Here is a 17,253-nt window from a genome sequence, read left to right as displayed (position 1 = left end):
ACCCCCCCCCCCCCAGTAAAAACTTTCTTGAAAGTCAAATCGACCTCCCAGCTATGAGGCAAAACATGTTATGCTTACCAAATTGCGTATAAGATTCATCATGTTTTTATGAAACATGCTGACTGCATACAACCTAAGAAATGATAAACACTCGCTTGCCTTCAGCCTCTAATCTTTTTTTTCTAGCCTATTTTTTAAGTTTGAATTGGAACTGTTTCAAGGTTTTCAATTCCTCTAATCTTTTTTTTCTAGCCTATTTTTTAAGTTTGAATTGGAACTGTTTCAAGGTTTTCAATTCCAATATAAAAATTTCAAAGCCTCTTTTGGGTATTTTTCATTGAAAATATCTGTTTTAGGTATCTTTATTGACAGTGATTTTTTTTTTTCGTTTACAATCTTCGCTCCTCTATCTTGAAGAAGATGTAACCTTCCTGTCATATATAGTATAATGAAGTGGTTAGTATTCCTAAAGCATCGTCGAAACAAAGCTTGGAAATACGGCTAGGCATTCCCCATAGAATTCTTGAAAACTTGGCAGTTAAGTATTTTATTAAAGGAAAAAGTGTTATCTTAAAAATTGTTGTTTTTGCTATTGTTCTGTGTTGTACTTTGAGAGAACGAGTAAATTGAAATAGTTTTTCGGGAATGAATGAATCTTTTTCTTTGGTTTGGTTATTATCTTTTGTGCTAAATTTAAGTTATTTTTATCTATTTTTTTTTCACAGAATTCATTGGCGTCTATTTAGTCTGTATAATCTATCTAATCTATTTAATTTTTTTATTCTACGACTTTTTTTTCTGTGAATAAGTGGCTCTATATCTTCCTCCATTTTACAGGCCAAGGAGCCTCTGAGGGAATAGGATAGTATTTTTATTGCAAGTGTATTTAATCATGAATGTATCTTATCTCAGTTATGTGTTGACATCGTTACTTGGGTGTTTTCCCCCTCTTTCTTTGTTCAAATTTTAGTAACTTCAGATTCAGATACTAGAATTACTAGACATTCATCTCAGAACTAAGACCTATACTGGGCGCCCTGGATACACTTTTCTTCCATGTCATCCTTTTCAAAGTCCAGAGAACCTTCCTCCTCCTAAATTCTGTTAAGTTATTCTGTCTACTCTCATCCTAGAAAAAACCCGAGGTTTAATTTTTATAAGAGGTATTTTTGACTTGACAAAATTTTCAACTTGAAATGTGTGTTGATTAGTCATTACTGTATGCAGGACCTGATTCGAAGATTTTTTTTTTTTTATCTCTAGAAAGTTATTTTAGATATTTTACTGTCATCAAAATATTTTCATGTAATTTTTCACATTTCGGGACTGGTGGGGGATTTGTTCCCTTATATCTTGAGCACGATTTAGTCGTTAAACACAGGGGGAATACTGCGAAGAGTTTTACGTATTACTTTGTTTGGAACGATTCAGCTACGCAGGGGTGGGAACCCCCTGGGCAGAGTTGATTGTGAGAAGTGCTACAAGGTACCAGCTCCTAATCTGCAGGTTTGATTGCCGGAGGTGCCGTAAGGTAACTCTTAATGCGCATGAGGGCTATCACCACGTTCGTGGACAATAAACACACGGTGATTGGGCGATTCATTTCTTCTGATAGAATGTTCTCTATGGAGAATCTTTCTTAGGGTTGATCACTCATAGAGTATAGGCTAGCAACCCGTATGAGCTAACCAACCGTAGAGCGGATCGGAATTAACTGATTGTCAAGACTAGCCGTTGGTTTATATTTGAATTTGCTTGGTAGGAAGGGGGCACAACTTGGAAGGAATAGACGAATGAGTATCGAAACAATGGACCCTTGTGGCCTGGACCATGAGTTATTGTGGTGAGACCTCCCATGGTAATGATAGTTGTAAAGGGTATGTAGTACTACATGAGTGGTATACTACTACTATGCAGTATACACCGGTACTACTTACTGTGGATGTGCCAGAATAAAATCTAAATATTTTCAAAATTAGTAGTATCGATTTCTGACACCTGAGACTTACAAAAGATGTAGACAGAGACTACGGGATCTCATTGAAGAAAAAAAACATGTAAAAGTGTTGCGTTGATTAAGAGGCCAGTAATAGGCCCAAATTTGCTTCGTCTCTGATTGGCTATTAATCTAGGAATGTATACTGGGCCCAACCATCCTAAGGGGGGAAAACATTTTGAAAATTGAAAGGGGCTCTATTGATCCATGTTTTTCATAATGGACCAAACTTTGTTTTGTCCGATTGGAGTAGAAATTTTAGGGTGAGTACGTACCTTAACGAGGACAATGTTGTAGCTTTGAGTGGGACACGGTCCTTAACCCCACCCTTCTAACGCACATCCCTGACTAGTGGGATGAAGGACAAATGCGGCAGGGCGTAAGGTCCAGATCTATGGACAATGGTCTCTGCAAAGGGCAGTCTTGACCCTGTCGGGGTACCCACAAGGACACCTTACGGTCAACTCTATTCCCAAGAAACATCAATGGATCTCAGACCCTCATTTGTTAACTGTAAATCAAGTACAGCTGGATCAGGTCGACAGTTTACATACCTTGGCTCCCAGCTTTTAACTGAGGGATCTTCAGACGTCGATATTCAAGAGCGATTGCAGAAAGCATAGACGGTCTTTGCTTCTCTTAGAAAACCGTTGTGGAACCGGCGTGAAATTAGTGTAAGAACTAGAGTTCGAGTCTACCTGCCTTTGGTTCCAACAGTCCTTCTTTATGAATGCGAAAGTTGGCCAGTGAAGCGACTTCATGAAAATGCACTAAAGGTGTCTGGGCATACCTCTCTGTGTAGTATCCTCCGGGTGTACCTGAGTGATCGCATATCAAACGTGGATGTACGGCGAGTGGTATCAAGAGATACTTTGCCATCACGATCAAGGAGCTTCGACTGAAATGGTGTGGCCATGTCTTACGGAGGTCACCAGAGTACTTGCATCGCTGTATTCTTCTATCTGACCCCCCCCCCCCAGTCCATTGAAGAGACACCTAGGAGGACAGAGGAAAAACTGGTGGAACATCGTTAAACAGATTTTGAACCTATTGGGGGTTTGGTCACAGATAGACAACCTAATGGCTCCCACTTGATTCTCGCCATAAGTACAAGTAAAGTAAGTAAATAAGATGGTTCTCTGGATATTCCTGCAACAAAAAGATTCTCTTTGCTCCATTTACATTGTTTTATTTTTATTTTGTCTTATTTATTTTTTCAGACAAATTGTATATAATTCGGAATTGCACCTTCGAGTGACTGAAGCCCTGGTGTTGAAAGGGGAGTGGAACATCCCTTTATCCCCTATCTTCTCTGTATATTCTTCATTTTCGGCGAAAACAAGCCAGGTAAGAATTGTCTTTGATCATCCGTATGTCATGTATGACACGTCATAGGCTTTACTACTTTTAAATTTCCGCTGTAAAATATTTATTAATTATTAATAAAAAAAATCTTTTTTTGTCAAAAGTCAATTTGTTGTTGATAAAATAATCATTAATAATTAAAAAGGTCAAAAAGTATCAATTTCATCTTCTTTTTTTTCAAAGCCCATTAAGAACATTAGAAAATAAAAAGGGATTCAATGAAAAGAACAAAAACGCAGTTGGATGTATGATTAATTTGAAATACAAAAGCGTATTTTGAGAAAGACAGTTTCTATTATAAAATAGTGAAGACACTGTACTACCATAAAATACTCCCCTGCTCTCCACAGAGCTACATTGTTGTTATTATTATTGTATTCGCGGACTCACAAAACTGAATCAATGCTCATGCCACAAACACCATTAGGCTATTGGTTCTCTGTAGCTCGTAGTATTTTGGGATTGGGCTTGCCCATTTCATTTTTTTTTCTTTGTAGGAGAGCCTTCCATGGTAGTGTCAAGGTGTCCACCAGAGAACCCCACTCGCTAGTTTCAGACAGCTTATGCACGCAGCTCCTGTCCGTCAAAAAAGAGGAGAGCCACCTCTCGACAGCCGTAAGCGGCAAGTGACACTTGAACCTCAGAACTGGGTCTTGAACCGTAGTCGGCACTTCACATGACCTCGGGGGGTTCAATACAAGGGGATTACAGCCTCCCCCCCTTCCGGAATGATTTTGGCATATATTGTTAGCTTCAGTCCTTCTAACCTCGGCATCGCATTAGATAGAATACTCCGTCCCATATTCACACATTGGGCAGGACAGTCAAGTGGCTGGCCGGTGATTAGAATTATCAGTAGGGGGTCTCTATTCGTGCCTACTACTTGCTGGAGCAGCACATGAGAGTTACCACCACTGCCCCCACGAGACCACTACCCCCCTCAAAACAAGAGATAGTTTATTTCCATAAAGAGAGAAGTAATTCGTTTATAATTCTTGAAGGTCGTAGGAGCATTCTTACAAGGCTAATTGACTATAGGATATTCTATATTGAGAAGATTGCCGCAGCGGTCAGCAATATATGTGTAGTTTGATCCTTTCTTTGGTGGGTAGGGGGGGGGGGATCTTGCATTTTATTCAAGTGGTTTGGCAACCCTGCTTTATACGTTTTCGACCTTTAGCACATTTTTTGTTGAAGACAAGTACAAGGTGATAAACCGATTTTTATTGTCTTTGGCCTTTTCTTTTTCAATCATGGCTGGTAATACCCACCCCACTCTGTCAGCGGTATTGTAGCTGCCCCGAACGTTCATACGGAAAAAACAGCAACATTCTGTCTTGTTAGACCTTCACCCAGCGTTTTAGGTAAATGTTAACAAAGTAGTCTGTGAATAAACAACTTTTCAATTTCAGCGGGGAAAACAATGTGGGATTTTCCTATGGCACCAAAAATGATCAAATAAAAATTAGATGCAAATAATTTGAATTACCTGAAATGGATCAAGAACTACAGTTCGACTGCGTTAATCCAAAGTCTTATGTGAAATATTTTACAAAATTAAATTTATAATGTATACCATCAAACTAAGTAAATTTCATCAATTTGTTTAATCATTTTTTTTTTCGTCTTGGTTGATTGTTTATTATTTATTTAATTCAATTATCTGATTATTTCTTATTCACTAAATGGGTTCTTTATTACTCATTAATTAATTAAATTATTTGGTTCTCAACATTTTTAAAAGCTTCCGTTTTTACCAGTATAACCAGTGGCGTCGATTAGGGGAGAGGGGAGCATGTGAGGTGTTTCTCCCTTATATTTTATTTTCCTTTTCCAATTTTTCCACTCACTTTTTTTTTTTTTTTTTTTTTTTTTTTTTTTTTTTTTTTTACTCTACAGTTTGTTTTATATAGTATGGCAATTTTTTTATGTTGTTGTGATAATTTAAAACCTGCTTGTATCAATTCTATTGTATTGATTTTTTATATTGTTTACATGAGCTTACATTTTATATATTATTTAGGCTATATTATTTTGAGAAGCTAATTCCAGTTTATGCTAATTTCAGCTATCAGTGGATTCTGGATTCGTTATATACCCAGGGGAAATTCAACCAGTCCCGATTCCTAGGTCATTGGGTGAAGCAGAATGGTACTGGGGAAGCATAACGAGGTATTTACATTTTTGTGATAAAGATAAATTATAATTCATTAGTTTAGGGAAAATTTATTTAGGTTTGATGTTATAGAAGCTATTCAAGAGTCAGGTTAATGACTCAGCTCTTAGAACTTAGATATTTTGCAAAACAGAACATTATTAATTCTTGATCTTAGTCTTAATTAATTCTAAAATTCTTAATCTTGATTAGTTCTTAATCTAGTATATCTTTTACATTATTGATCTGAGTAGCTAATGATGAAAACCCCACGAAAGGTTGCCACTAAATATAAATCGTGAATTTAAGGGGGGTTTCAAGTAACCAATGATAGTACATTCTAATCAAAACCAACAGGGTATCCCCTTTGCGCTTTTCTCATTTGCGTGTCTTGTGTGTTAAACAGTTTTTACAATATGCTAGTTTTGATTTCGATTTTCAGTCTCAACAAAAATAATTACGTAAACTGTATGGCTATTAGCAAAAGTCGAGTTGTACTTTTAGTTTATAAATTTAGCGTAGAAACCATGAGTTCCGTTTGTTATATTCAATTACAGTTTGCAGTTTACATTCAGTTTCTTGTCTCTTCTTTTTTATATCGTAGTTGCAACAATAGCCGACTAAAAGAGATCAAACCTTTATATCCCTTTTTAGTAGATATACACACCTATTTTGCCCCCCCCCCCCCAAAAAAAAACAACCTCGGATCCGCCCCTATCTGGGTGTGAAGTTTTAGTAACTTTTAGCTTATCACGCTCTTTGATGTTTTTCTTCTTTATTCTGAGCGATTTGACAAGTTTTTGGTGGTCGTAGATTCTTTTTGCATTTGTATTTAAAAGGAGTAAAAGTATTTGAGATGATTGTAAAAATCTCTTTCCGGAGCCAAATAAATTTTGAATCAGGTTTGTTCTACGTATTTGGCAAAATCTAATGAGATAGAACTCAATTTTCTTTTGGTGGATTCTTTCAATGTTTGATCTGAATAATTGGTGATTTTTTTTTCTTGTTGTGGAATCGGTGAAATTTCTCGCTATGCTTTCGAGGAGGTGCCCACTTGGAGAAATCACGTACACCAAGTGACGCGTGCCAGACGTGGCGGAAATTGCTAATCGTGGTAGAACTGAGTGGCACACGTGGCGTTCTGTTAACCACCAGGGGAAGGAGAGTGGGTGCCCCCTCGTATTCTTTGTTATAAGATAGAGTTTTACGGGGGGGGGGGAATGGGCTATGCCCCCCAGCTGCAGCTTAGAATCTTGTCAAAACTAATTTAGTCTTGTCAAATCTAAAATCTTGTCAAAACATAATTCAAGCATCCAAAGGAACATATCAGTTTCCTTTAGTATACCTTTGCCTTTATGGTATTTATGGCTCATTTTCCATTTTTCACTTGACTTGGGAAAATCGGCTCCAACTTTACCCCCTTCCCTCAGGATTTTGACGAAATTACGCCACTGGAGTTTTTAGCACCTGTTATATGAGGAAATAATGTCGTTTTTCTTCTTTACTTTCCTTGGTGATAGCACATATTGGTAAAATTTGCTTACCATTGCGTAAAATTTTTCTTTCTTTAATTAGTAATTAGCTAATTACAGTAAATTTTATCATGCAATTCAAAAGACATTATTGGCTTTTGCTTATGAGCAAATAAAATTGTTCACACTGTTGTAGGCAGGTCCAACTTTGAGAAAGTGTATTTTTCTTAAAGGGACGGAACATATCCGACAAACTTTATTTCGAGATAGCTTCTTTTTCTAGAGGGGGGGGGGGCTTCGGAGTTTTTGAATTGTTTTGATTTTATAAACAAAAAATCGTGAAGAAAGGAATTTTTGTTTTCTTTCCTTTCTTCGCGATTTTTTGTTTATCATGATTAGCCAGTGTGGTCTCAGAAATTATTTTGATTTTATTCAACAACTGCTTTATTAGAAATTGATGTTTTTTCCTCTTGTTTCTTATTGACAGAAAAATTGACAGGAGGAGGGGAGTACTTGATATTACTTCAATGGATTTAAGGGGGTTTAAGGTTAATTTAAGGTTTTAAGGTGGATTTGAGGTTAAACCCGACGAATGGGATTCTTTTTATACTATTTTTCAATTTATCCATGAGACGTGGGGGGGTTCTTTCTTTGGTAAAATGTACGGTAAAAAATAAGTTGTTTAGGTCTTATTTTTATTTATCGTTTTGCTAACGTTTTATGGAGAATTTTTTTTCAATTATATTTACCACTTTGTAAATTTGTTCTTTTTATTGGTAATTAGTGACTCAAAGGGTGTTATTGCACAATGTGAGCTTTTTAGGAGAGCAGAAAGGCTGGAAAGATGTTTCCTGTTATTTAATCTGTTGTCAAAGAAGAGCTGATTGCACAAAAAGTTTTTTTTCAGCGTCCAAGACACGAAAAAAAAAAAATCCAAGGCTTAATTTTCAGACTATTTCTATGAGCGAAGAAAATCGGGAAAACACAGGCTTTCGATTATCTTTATATTTAATAAAAATAGGAAAAGTGAATTGGAGCGGTCGATTGACCTTGCGTGATTTGAGGGTGTGACCTCAGGCACTTGCATATTAATTGTTTCGGGATAAATAATTAATAATAATATTTTTTCGTTTTGAAAATGTAGTGGCCATAAAATTGGGTAAATTTGGGATTTTTGGAAGTCTTGGCCCCAATCCCCCCGCACTCCTTGTCATTATTTGATTTGTAATTTTTGTGGAAAAAAATACTCTTCATAACACGTTTTGAAATACCATAGCTGATTTGTTTAATTACGACTTAAGTATTCATTTTATATTCCATTTACCTGATATGTGGTCAGATCATGTTCAGGACCTCTTTCAATCAAATCTTGAGTGTCTGCTAGTCAAAATTATAGAATTCAATCTTCTACTCGGAAACTATATGTTCAAATATTTTGGCATATAAGAGCAAAATATGTTCGATCTGTCTTTTGTGCTGAAACGGCCCAATCAGTTCGACTGTTTTCTAACCTATTATCAAACTTATAATTGGAAATGTTTTGAAGTCATCTTTCCTAATCTAAAAGTTTGAAAGAAACTTCGAAAAATCACCGCACAAAAAACTGTAGACGATTAATAATCGTCGATTTGCCTACTTTATTTTTCAAGCCGCAGAATTTTAATCTTCTTTCTCTACAAATTTTAAGTTACTCTTGTCTTATAATCCTGAAAACACTGTTGTAAATCCTGATGGGTATGATAAAGGATACCACAGACTGCATTTTTTTGTTTTTTGTTTTCTGTCTGTCTGTCGTACGGTATTCATAAAAAAAAAAAAAACTTAAACTGCTCTTTTGTAAGAACCTGAGAAATATTGTTTTGCCTTCTTGTCCCAATACAAAATTCCAAATCCGCTTACCCCTCCCCATACAGACTTTCCTGAAAGTCCCAACTCGACCCATGAGCCATGAGGCAAAACAGGATATGCTTACGACACTGTGTATAAAGTTCACGACGTTTTCATGAAACTTGCTCACTGCATGTTACCTATAAAATGAGAGATACTCGCTTGCCATCAGCCTCTATTTCTTTTACCATTTCAAGTTTGAATTGAAACTGTTTCAAAGTTTTCAATTTCAATACGAAAGTTTTCGGGAAATTGCTTTGTAAAATATGCAGGCGCTTTAAAAAATCCTCGAATTCAGTGTAAAAAGCTGTATTAGAGTAACAAATTTTAGTTTTCGAGCCGCAAAATTTTAATCTTCTTCCTCTGCAAATTTAAACTTACTTTTGTCTCACAATTACGAAAATCCTGTTGTAGACAATATTGGGAAATAGATATAATGATCACTGACCGTAATGAAAAGGCTGAAAATGGGAAACAAGGTATTAGTCAAAATGATCCAACATAGATTTATTCTTGGTGGTGAGTAGTTGGCTATAATATGTGGATTGAATGTTCATGATTTTTAGGAGACTAAATCAAACCTCTACTAGCTATCATTAGTTCATTTTTAGGGTTTAGCTAGCTTTTAATGCTTCTGCTGAACATTCTAACTATTTAAAAATATAAAAAATAAAAAAGTTTAAACATTTCTTTTGTTAACGTTTTCTTTGTTTTCTATGTTTTGAGCAGATAATTTTAGTCGCAATTAATACGAGCTTACCCCTTCATCGAGGGATTGGAAAGACCCCTTCCAAGATTGATTAATAGGTTTCTTGCCTTGAGATTGGGAAGATTAAAAAACTGAGTTACGAATGCGGTTTTCTCGACCCCCCCCCTCCCAATGATTAGACTCTTATATTCCGCTTTACAAAAGGATTGTTTTTGTTGTTACCATTGTTTTAGATCTTTAAGAAAACACTGTTAATGACGTCATTTTTTTTACATCAAAACACTTGTAGTTTTTTAAATAAGCATGGTCTTCAACAAGGCGTTTTTGCTTATAATCCGGCAGAGGACGAAAAATGCCATTTCGTGACGGAAAATGCCACCCAAATATTCCCAACGTGTGTCTCGGAACAGGTACTATTTTCCAAAAGAAGTGGAAATATACCAAAAATACCGTTAAAATATATCAAAATAAGAATGTAGTATGTTAGCTCCAAACGGTTTATTATTATATTGTACTATTATTATATTCTATTTATTGACGCGGAAATCTTAACTCTATAATGGACATAATAAATAAATATAGTGATCATTGGCCATAATGAAAAAAAAAGCAAAACGGAAATTTCAATATAAATAAAAATTGTTCAGCATAACCATTCTGGCTTGGGACAAGTATCTTTCTATATGTGTAAGGAATACCAATGATTTTTCTGATAGTTATTAAACCCGTATTAGCTATCCCATGTCCCTTTTAGAACTTTTACGAGTTTTTAATGCTTTTGCTAAAAGCAGTGGCGGATCCAGGGGGAGCGAGGGGGTGCCCCCCCCTAACGTAGTCTAAAGTTGTGTAATTTACTTAAGTAACGCAATATTGTGTTAATTAAACTTGCTCCTAACGCAAGTTTATCAGATCAACCTATTTTGCGCCCCCCCCTAAAGAAATCCTGGATCTGCCCCTGACTAAAGGTTATAACTATATTATACTATATAACCATTCAAACACAAAAAACTACTGAAAAGCAAGGAAGTTAAACATTTTAATATTTTAAGTTAAAAATTAAATTAAGTATAAATATTATGAATATATAAATATCATATTATTTATATACTAATATATGTTTTCTTTATATATTATATATATTATCAATATATAAGTATATTATTTATATATTAACATTAATATAAATTTATATATTAATATATAATATAAATATTAAGAAAGTTACATATTTTAAGGGTTTGTTTTTCCTTTATCCTCTTTTTAGGCTAAAAATTGTAGTCGCGTTATTTAAACAAAATCCATCCATCGGGGGATGCAGGGGCCCCTCAAGATTGGTCCATTGGGTCCTTGCCCTGAGAAAATAAAAAAAAATGTGACCTATCAATGCAGTTTTCTCAAACCGCCCCTCCCTCCCCCTCATAGGACTGGACGTTTATGTACTACTTTATAAAAGAGTTATATTGTTGTGTTTTTTTGTACTTATAGGAAACATTGTTAAACTTTTGACATTAATTATTACCTCAAAATTTTTGTCGTTGCTTAAACGAGGTGATTTTATATTTCAATGGCCTGGCCCGGTGGACGGAGCATGCCAGTGCGTCTTCCAGTGCAAACCACGCAAAAAAGCAAGAATACTAGCATCTATAATTTGTTTTTTGAACCATATACTATTCAATAGTTAAATATAGCAAAATAATAATGTAATATATTTGCTCCAAATGGTATTTTATAGTATACTATTATTATTATCATTATATTTTTTTTACCGACGCGGGAATCTTGACCTATGACATGATAACTATGATATGATAACATGATAGACATGATAACTAGATAACTAAATATAATGATCACTGACCATAATAAAAGTCTAAAATGGAAATTTTAATATAAATAAAAATGATTTAACATAACCATTCTAGCTTGGAACAAGTAACTTACAATATATGTTAAGAATACTAATGATTTTTTGAATATTTAATTTAAACCTGTATTAGCTGTCGTAGGTTCATTTATAGAATTTTACGATGTTTTTATGGTTTTTGCAGAGGAGCGCTATTGTTCCTTGTGCTTTATAAGAATTGGTTGTGGTTTTATCGGTTCTTGAGAAATAGCTTGTTGTTTTTTTTAATTAGTAGTTTTAGTATTCAACATGGTCTTGATCTTTACACAGGGGCCTGGAATTTACCTCTCCGTATGCTCACTGGAAATTATAGGGTTTGTATGTTAAATCAAGTAATACAATTGGTAGTGTCTACTAATATCTAAAAAGGGTAACTACCCCATCCTCCCCCTGCTAAGAAGATCTTGGAATTTTAAGACTGGCTATAAGAGGAGATTTATTACTGAAAAACGGCTACCACAAGCATAAAGGGACCGAATTCGCACTTTGGAGTCAATAAACAGGGGGGGGGGGGGTCACTGATTGAAAATGTCAGCTATGTGAGGGAAGGAGGCTCTTCTATATCTTCAGTGGAAACTTTTATTGGAGCAAGGAGAGGGATTTTTTTTTAAGACGAACGCGGGAGGTGAGGTTGAAGGGGTGAATATTGACTAGGGAAAAGGGGTGCATTCCGAGGGTTATGAAGGGCATTGTTAGCGAAACGCAAGGAAATTTTTCTCTTTTCATTAAGGGTGCTCAGGAATTGATTTTAGCGGGGCCTAGATTTGAAAAAAAATTAGATTGGGAAGGTTGTGGGGACTGAGTCCCAGCTCCCCCTCCTTTTGGGCACATGACTGTATAAGCCAAGAAGGGTAGAATGCTGCGAGTCGTGACTTTTTTACTTAGGTCCAATACGATACTTGATATTTTGTTTCCTTTAGAAACCAAATTAACCAAGTTTTTACTAAGATGTACTAAGAAGTACATTATGTATAGTCAAATACATTAGCAAGCGTACATATACAGCACTAGCATACAATGCATATAAGCAACCTTACAAATATTCTGGACATTCCCTCTTCCAGAGGGTTGATGCTTTTCAGTAAATTTAGGAAATACATATAGTTCTGAATTATCGCTGATGATTATTTTTTATTGACTTATTCAATTTAGCCTCTTAATAAGTCAGATGTGGATTCTTAATTAATCACGAGACACCCTCTCTCAGTGGCTTAAGCAGGGAGAGAGACTTCGGCTCCCTCCCCCCAAATCCGTAATCTTCCTGACTTTTAAGCACTTGTTATTCGATTATCTATTTTTCCTCCTCCCCTTGGAAAAGATTTCCTTGAGTGTGTTTGCCCTCTTTATTGCTTGTTTCACTTGCGAGTTGGCTTAACTTCGTTTTTTCATGTCTTATTGTTGTATTTTGAAATATAGTGTAACATAGCATATTTGACACACAAAAAAACACAGGGCCATGGCCACAAAAAAGAGAACAGTATACAAATACAATTAAAACACTCAAAATAAACTTTGATCAAAACGATTAAAGAGCAGAAAACCATAAAAAACACTAATACAAACACAGTTAACACATTACACCCTCACGATGGGTTATACCCACACGAATAAACCGTGTCAGATTCTTAATACTAATAAAACGCTCATTTTCGACATTTTTTTCACTCAAGGCCGGTCCCCCTTGCCCATTCCAAAAATCTCCTTTCTCAAAACCCTTAACCCTTCCCCAGAAAATGCAATAAATTTTCCCCTAACTCTCCACACATAGGGCAACTGTAAGGACCCTTCGTTCCAACCCTTCTCGAATATCCTCTTCTTCCTACAAAAAAAAAATAAAAAATAAAATAAAGATCCTCCTGAGCCATTGCTTCAGCATAGGGCATCGTTCGACGTTTCAGTTGCTGGGTGGTTTTACAGGGACAAGTAGCAAGCTCGTCGCCTAACCTTACTTAGTGGGGATCGAACCCTGGTGCTCCGGATTGGCAAGCAGAGCATCAATACACTGCGTTACAACAGGTTATCTTCCTACAAGTGACATAAAGTTATCTCTACCAGTCCCTGCTTTTCTTTCTTTTTCTTCTCTTTTTTATATTTCATCATTTATTACTCACAATTGTCAGTATTGATCGATTGTCGTTAACTTAGTTTCCAGTTAGTAATTAAGAGCATAATTTGTCTTATGTTTTCTATGTATTTATTGATTATATTTGTTCTTTCTTTTTTTTTTGCACATCAGTCAGACACTTTTTTGTGATAGTTTTTGGGCTCATTTCCAGCAGGATCAGACGCACAAAAAATTTGAAGCCATGCAAAAAACTGTGGTTTGTGACAAAAAAAAGGTTGTTGGTTATTTGGGATAATCAATGGTTTTTAATCATCAATCTTTGTCACTTTTAATAACTATTGTAAAAAATTGAATGTTATTAAAGGCAATGAAAGTGGTTATTATGCTAAAAAAAGAGACCGTAGCCAAATCACAAAGTGTATTTGGAAGTAAATATATGTTGTTAAGTCCACAGCAGATTCGATTTCATAAAACTTAAGACTTTTCAAACTGTGGTTTGTGTCAAAAAATGTTGTTGGTTATGTGACATAATCAGTGGCTTTTAATAATCAATCCTTATCATTTAATAACTATTGCCAGGGGAGCGAGCTTGGCTCGGTGAAGCGAATTCTAAACATAAAAACGGTGCCCCAGGTATTCCCCCCTCCACGGAAATGCAATCCCCCCATACCCTGATTCATGCAAGAATTTTTTTTTTGTCGAGCAAATTCGTAAAATCAAGCCCCTGCAATATATACAGAGGAAGAAATACTTATTTAACTAGAAATCCAGTCCGAAATAACAATATTTCTAGTTGAATATTTTGCTAGGGTTGCATCAAAGTTCATTTAACCTGTCCTGCCGACCTACAAGGTTCAACTGACCTGCATGACAGCTAATTGGTTAAAAAATCGTAAATTTGATACAAATGTTAGATCAAATGCAATGCAAAACTAACCCAGGTTGGAATGTTTAAGAATAGTTATGGCATGATTGATATTCCACCTTTGTGTGACTGTCAAACTTAATATATAATACATTACATATATATATATATATATATATATATATATATATATATATATATATATATATATATATATATATATATATATATATACTAAAACTTAACGACTCATGACCTATATTAATAAAAATGTGTTGCTAAGGATTCTAGATTCTATAACTTCTTTTTACGCAGCCTAGGTTAGCACAGATTATACTATTCAAATGTGGGCGGAAATTTGATTTAGAATTTCTAAAAATAAAAATCAGGTTGAATAAAAAAAAAAATTGTTAATTTGTGTCTTTAAATGAATCCATTGAGGTAATAATTTTTTAACCTTAAAATTGACTGTAGAATTCAAATTTGGGGAAAAATTTAACCCGACAATGAGTTTGATACTTAAGAGTTTAAATCTGGATAACAACGTGAATGGGGTTAAAGTTTAATACGTTGTTATTATAATTTTTGAATAATACCTGGTTGGTAAAGCCAAGCTACGATTGCCCAAATATACTTGATAAATTCAATTCAAAATCAACGGACTCGGTCGAGGCCTTCGGCCTCGACCTCTACATTCAGCGTTAGGATTTTTCAAGATTCAAATTTGGTGGTAATATATATATATATATATATATATATATATATATATATATATATATATATATATATATATATATATATATATATTCGATATTGAATTACATTTAAATCGGGATGCGAGCAAAGTGAAAAATTCATAACAAACTAAAAAAAAATGACTACTGAAAACACTATATAATAGAATACTTAAAAAAACAACAACTGAAAAAAACACTGCTTTCTAGGGCTACAATGAGAGAAAGGTTGAGATGGCTTAGGTACGTTCTGTAGATAAAGAATGACAGATTGCCAATGATTGTCCTTTTCGGCCAATCGCCTAAGGCTTAACGGAAAGCAGGTATTCCTCGGTTTGGGTGGGAGGATGTCGTTAGGAGAGATATAATGAAATAGGAGCTTCCTGGGAGGGTGTAGAGAGGGAGGAGGATCGTGCGTAGCTGTGTTGGCTTCATGCGGCTTGGTACTGCGGTGAGTTGTTAGTAGTAGTAGTAAAATTATATTTAATTATTAGACTCATCAGTTTATTTAAATCTAAAATTTAACAATTTTTGGCCAAATGTAGGAAAATAAACCTTAACATTTGACAGGATTTAGTTTTTTAAATCGGAATGAGAATAAAAGTTATTTTATGTTTTATTTGAATTTTTATTTTGAGATTTTTGCTTTTGGTAGTAGTGGGTGCCAAATTAGAAAAATAAAGGTGGGTGAAAAGCGATGTAAAACGCTTAAGACATATGCCACCAAACAACTTGAGAAGGTGTAGCTTTCCTTTGATGGTGTATTTGTCTTTGAGGATCAACACATAGTTAATAGTTGGAACTTTTATGAACGAAAAGCGTTGTCAAATCTAACTGCCAGCGTTGTCAAATTTTATTCATTTATTTTTACGATTCAACCTGGCAACACTTGACGAAAATCTATCACTGCCCCAATAACTTCATAATTTGAAACACCCAAAAATAAAATCTTAGGAAAACACGGTCTTCAGCCATAAATACACCTAAGGGTGGTCCAGAGGACGAAGATGTTTTATTTTGATAAATAAATCGCTCTCGCTCTAATCCTCTGCTCTTCTGTGTCTTATTCTGACTTTTCTTTTTCCTACCGTTCATGATTACCGCCTTCCTTTCCCTCTCTTTCTCTCTCGCTCTGTTCTTCCCTCTTTCTCCCTCTGTGTCTCTCCCCCTCTTCTCCCCTCTCCTCCCCTCTTTTCTTTCCCTCTCTCCCGATTTCACTCCCGCCTCTATCTTGTTCTTATTCTGACTTCATCCTCCTCCCTTTCATGATTACCGTCTTCCTTTCCCTCTTCTTCTCTCCTTTTCTCTTTCTCCCTATGTCTCTCTCTCCCCACTCTATCTCGTTCTTATTCTGACTCTTCTGTTTCCTCCCGTTCATGATTACCGTCTCCCTTTCCCTCTTCTTCTCTCCTTTTCTCTTTCTCCCTCTGTCTCTCTCCCCCTCTTAAGTAACACTGGGTTTATTTTAAAAAAAAATAAAAAATATACATCATCGATTCCCTGAAGCATGCTTGTGCTCTATCTCATTCTTATTCTGACTCTTCTTTTCCTCCTGTTCCTCCCTCTTTCTCTGCTTTTCTCTTTATCCTCCTCCCTTTCATGATAAACGGTTCCCTTTCTCTCAAGGGTGTAATATCTCACCTATCAGTACAGGTTAATTGTTCCAGTTTTTTTTTCTGTAAGAGCTTCATCAATAACGAAATAATTAATCGTTTCGTTTATATCATATACAGTTAATAGAACAAGTTTTCTCTTTTTCCAAGTTTAATGTCAGCACTTTGCCGCTAATCTATAATGATTTAAAGGGTAGTGTGTCTGTTGTTCTGTTGCTCGAATAAAATATATTCAAAAGCAGTTGTTATTTCCCATTTTGTAATTTTATTGTTTTTCCAAGAAGTGAAAACATTTTCCTCTTTTTATTGTCTACTGGCTCAACCATTTTAATGGGGCATAAAAAATTGTGGAAATGTAGATCGCAGGCTCATTGCGAAATTTCGAAATTCAGTGCAAAGTTTCATCATATTTTTATATCATTTTTGAGCTCATGTTCATAATCGTTGCGCCTAAATGTAAAGGGTGTTTTCTCCGAGGGGTTTCTCACT

The 17,253-nt window shown here is 35.2% G+C and overlaps 1 protein-coding gene across 1 annotated transcript in view; it reads left to right on the top strand.

Annotated features, from left to right (window-relative positions):
- The window catches only part of Pi3K21B (phosphatidylinositol 3-kinase regulatory subunit alpha), a 293,295-nt gene that overhangs the window by 239,943 nt on the left and 36,099 nt on the right, over positions 1-17,253 (top strand). Inside the window, exons 12-13 of the mRNA XM_089106583.1 lie at positions 3,217-3,343; positions 5,430-5,533. Coding sequence (XP_088962709.1) covers positions 3,217-3,343; positions 5,430-5,533 — 231 coding nt within the window. The remainder of the gene's footprint in view (positions 1-3,216; positions 3,344-5,429; positions 5,534-17,253) is intronic.

This window comes from Artemia sp. Qi Xiang Cuo, chromosome 21 (assembly GCF_049724085.1).
Source record: "Artemia sp. Qi Xiang Cuo chromosome 21, ASM4972408v1, whole genome shotgun sequence".
In the NCBI taxonomy this organism is placed as follows: Eukaryota; Metazoa; Arthropoda; class Branchiopoda; order Anostraca; family Artemiidae; genus Artemia; species Artemia sp. Qi Xiang Cuo.
This window is presented reverse-complemented; position numbering and strand designations above follow the sequence as displayed.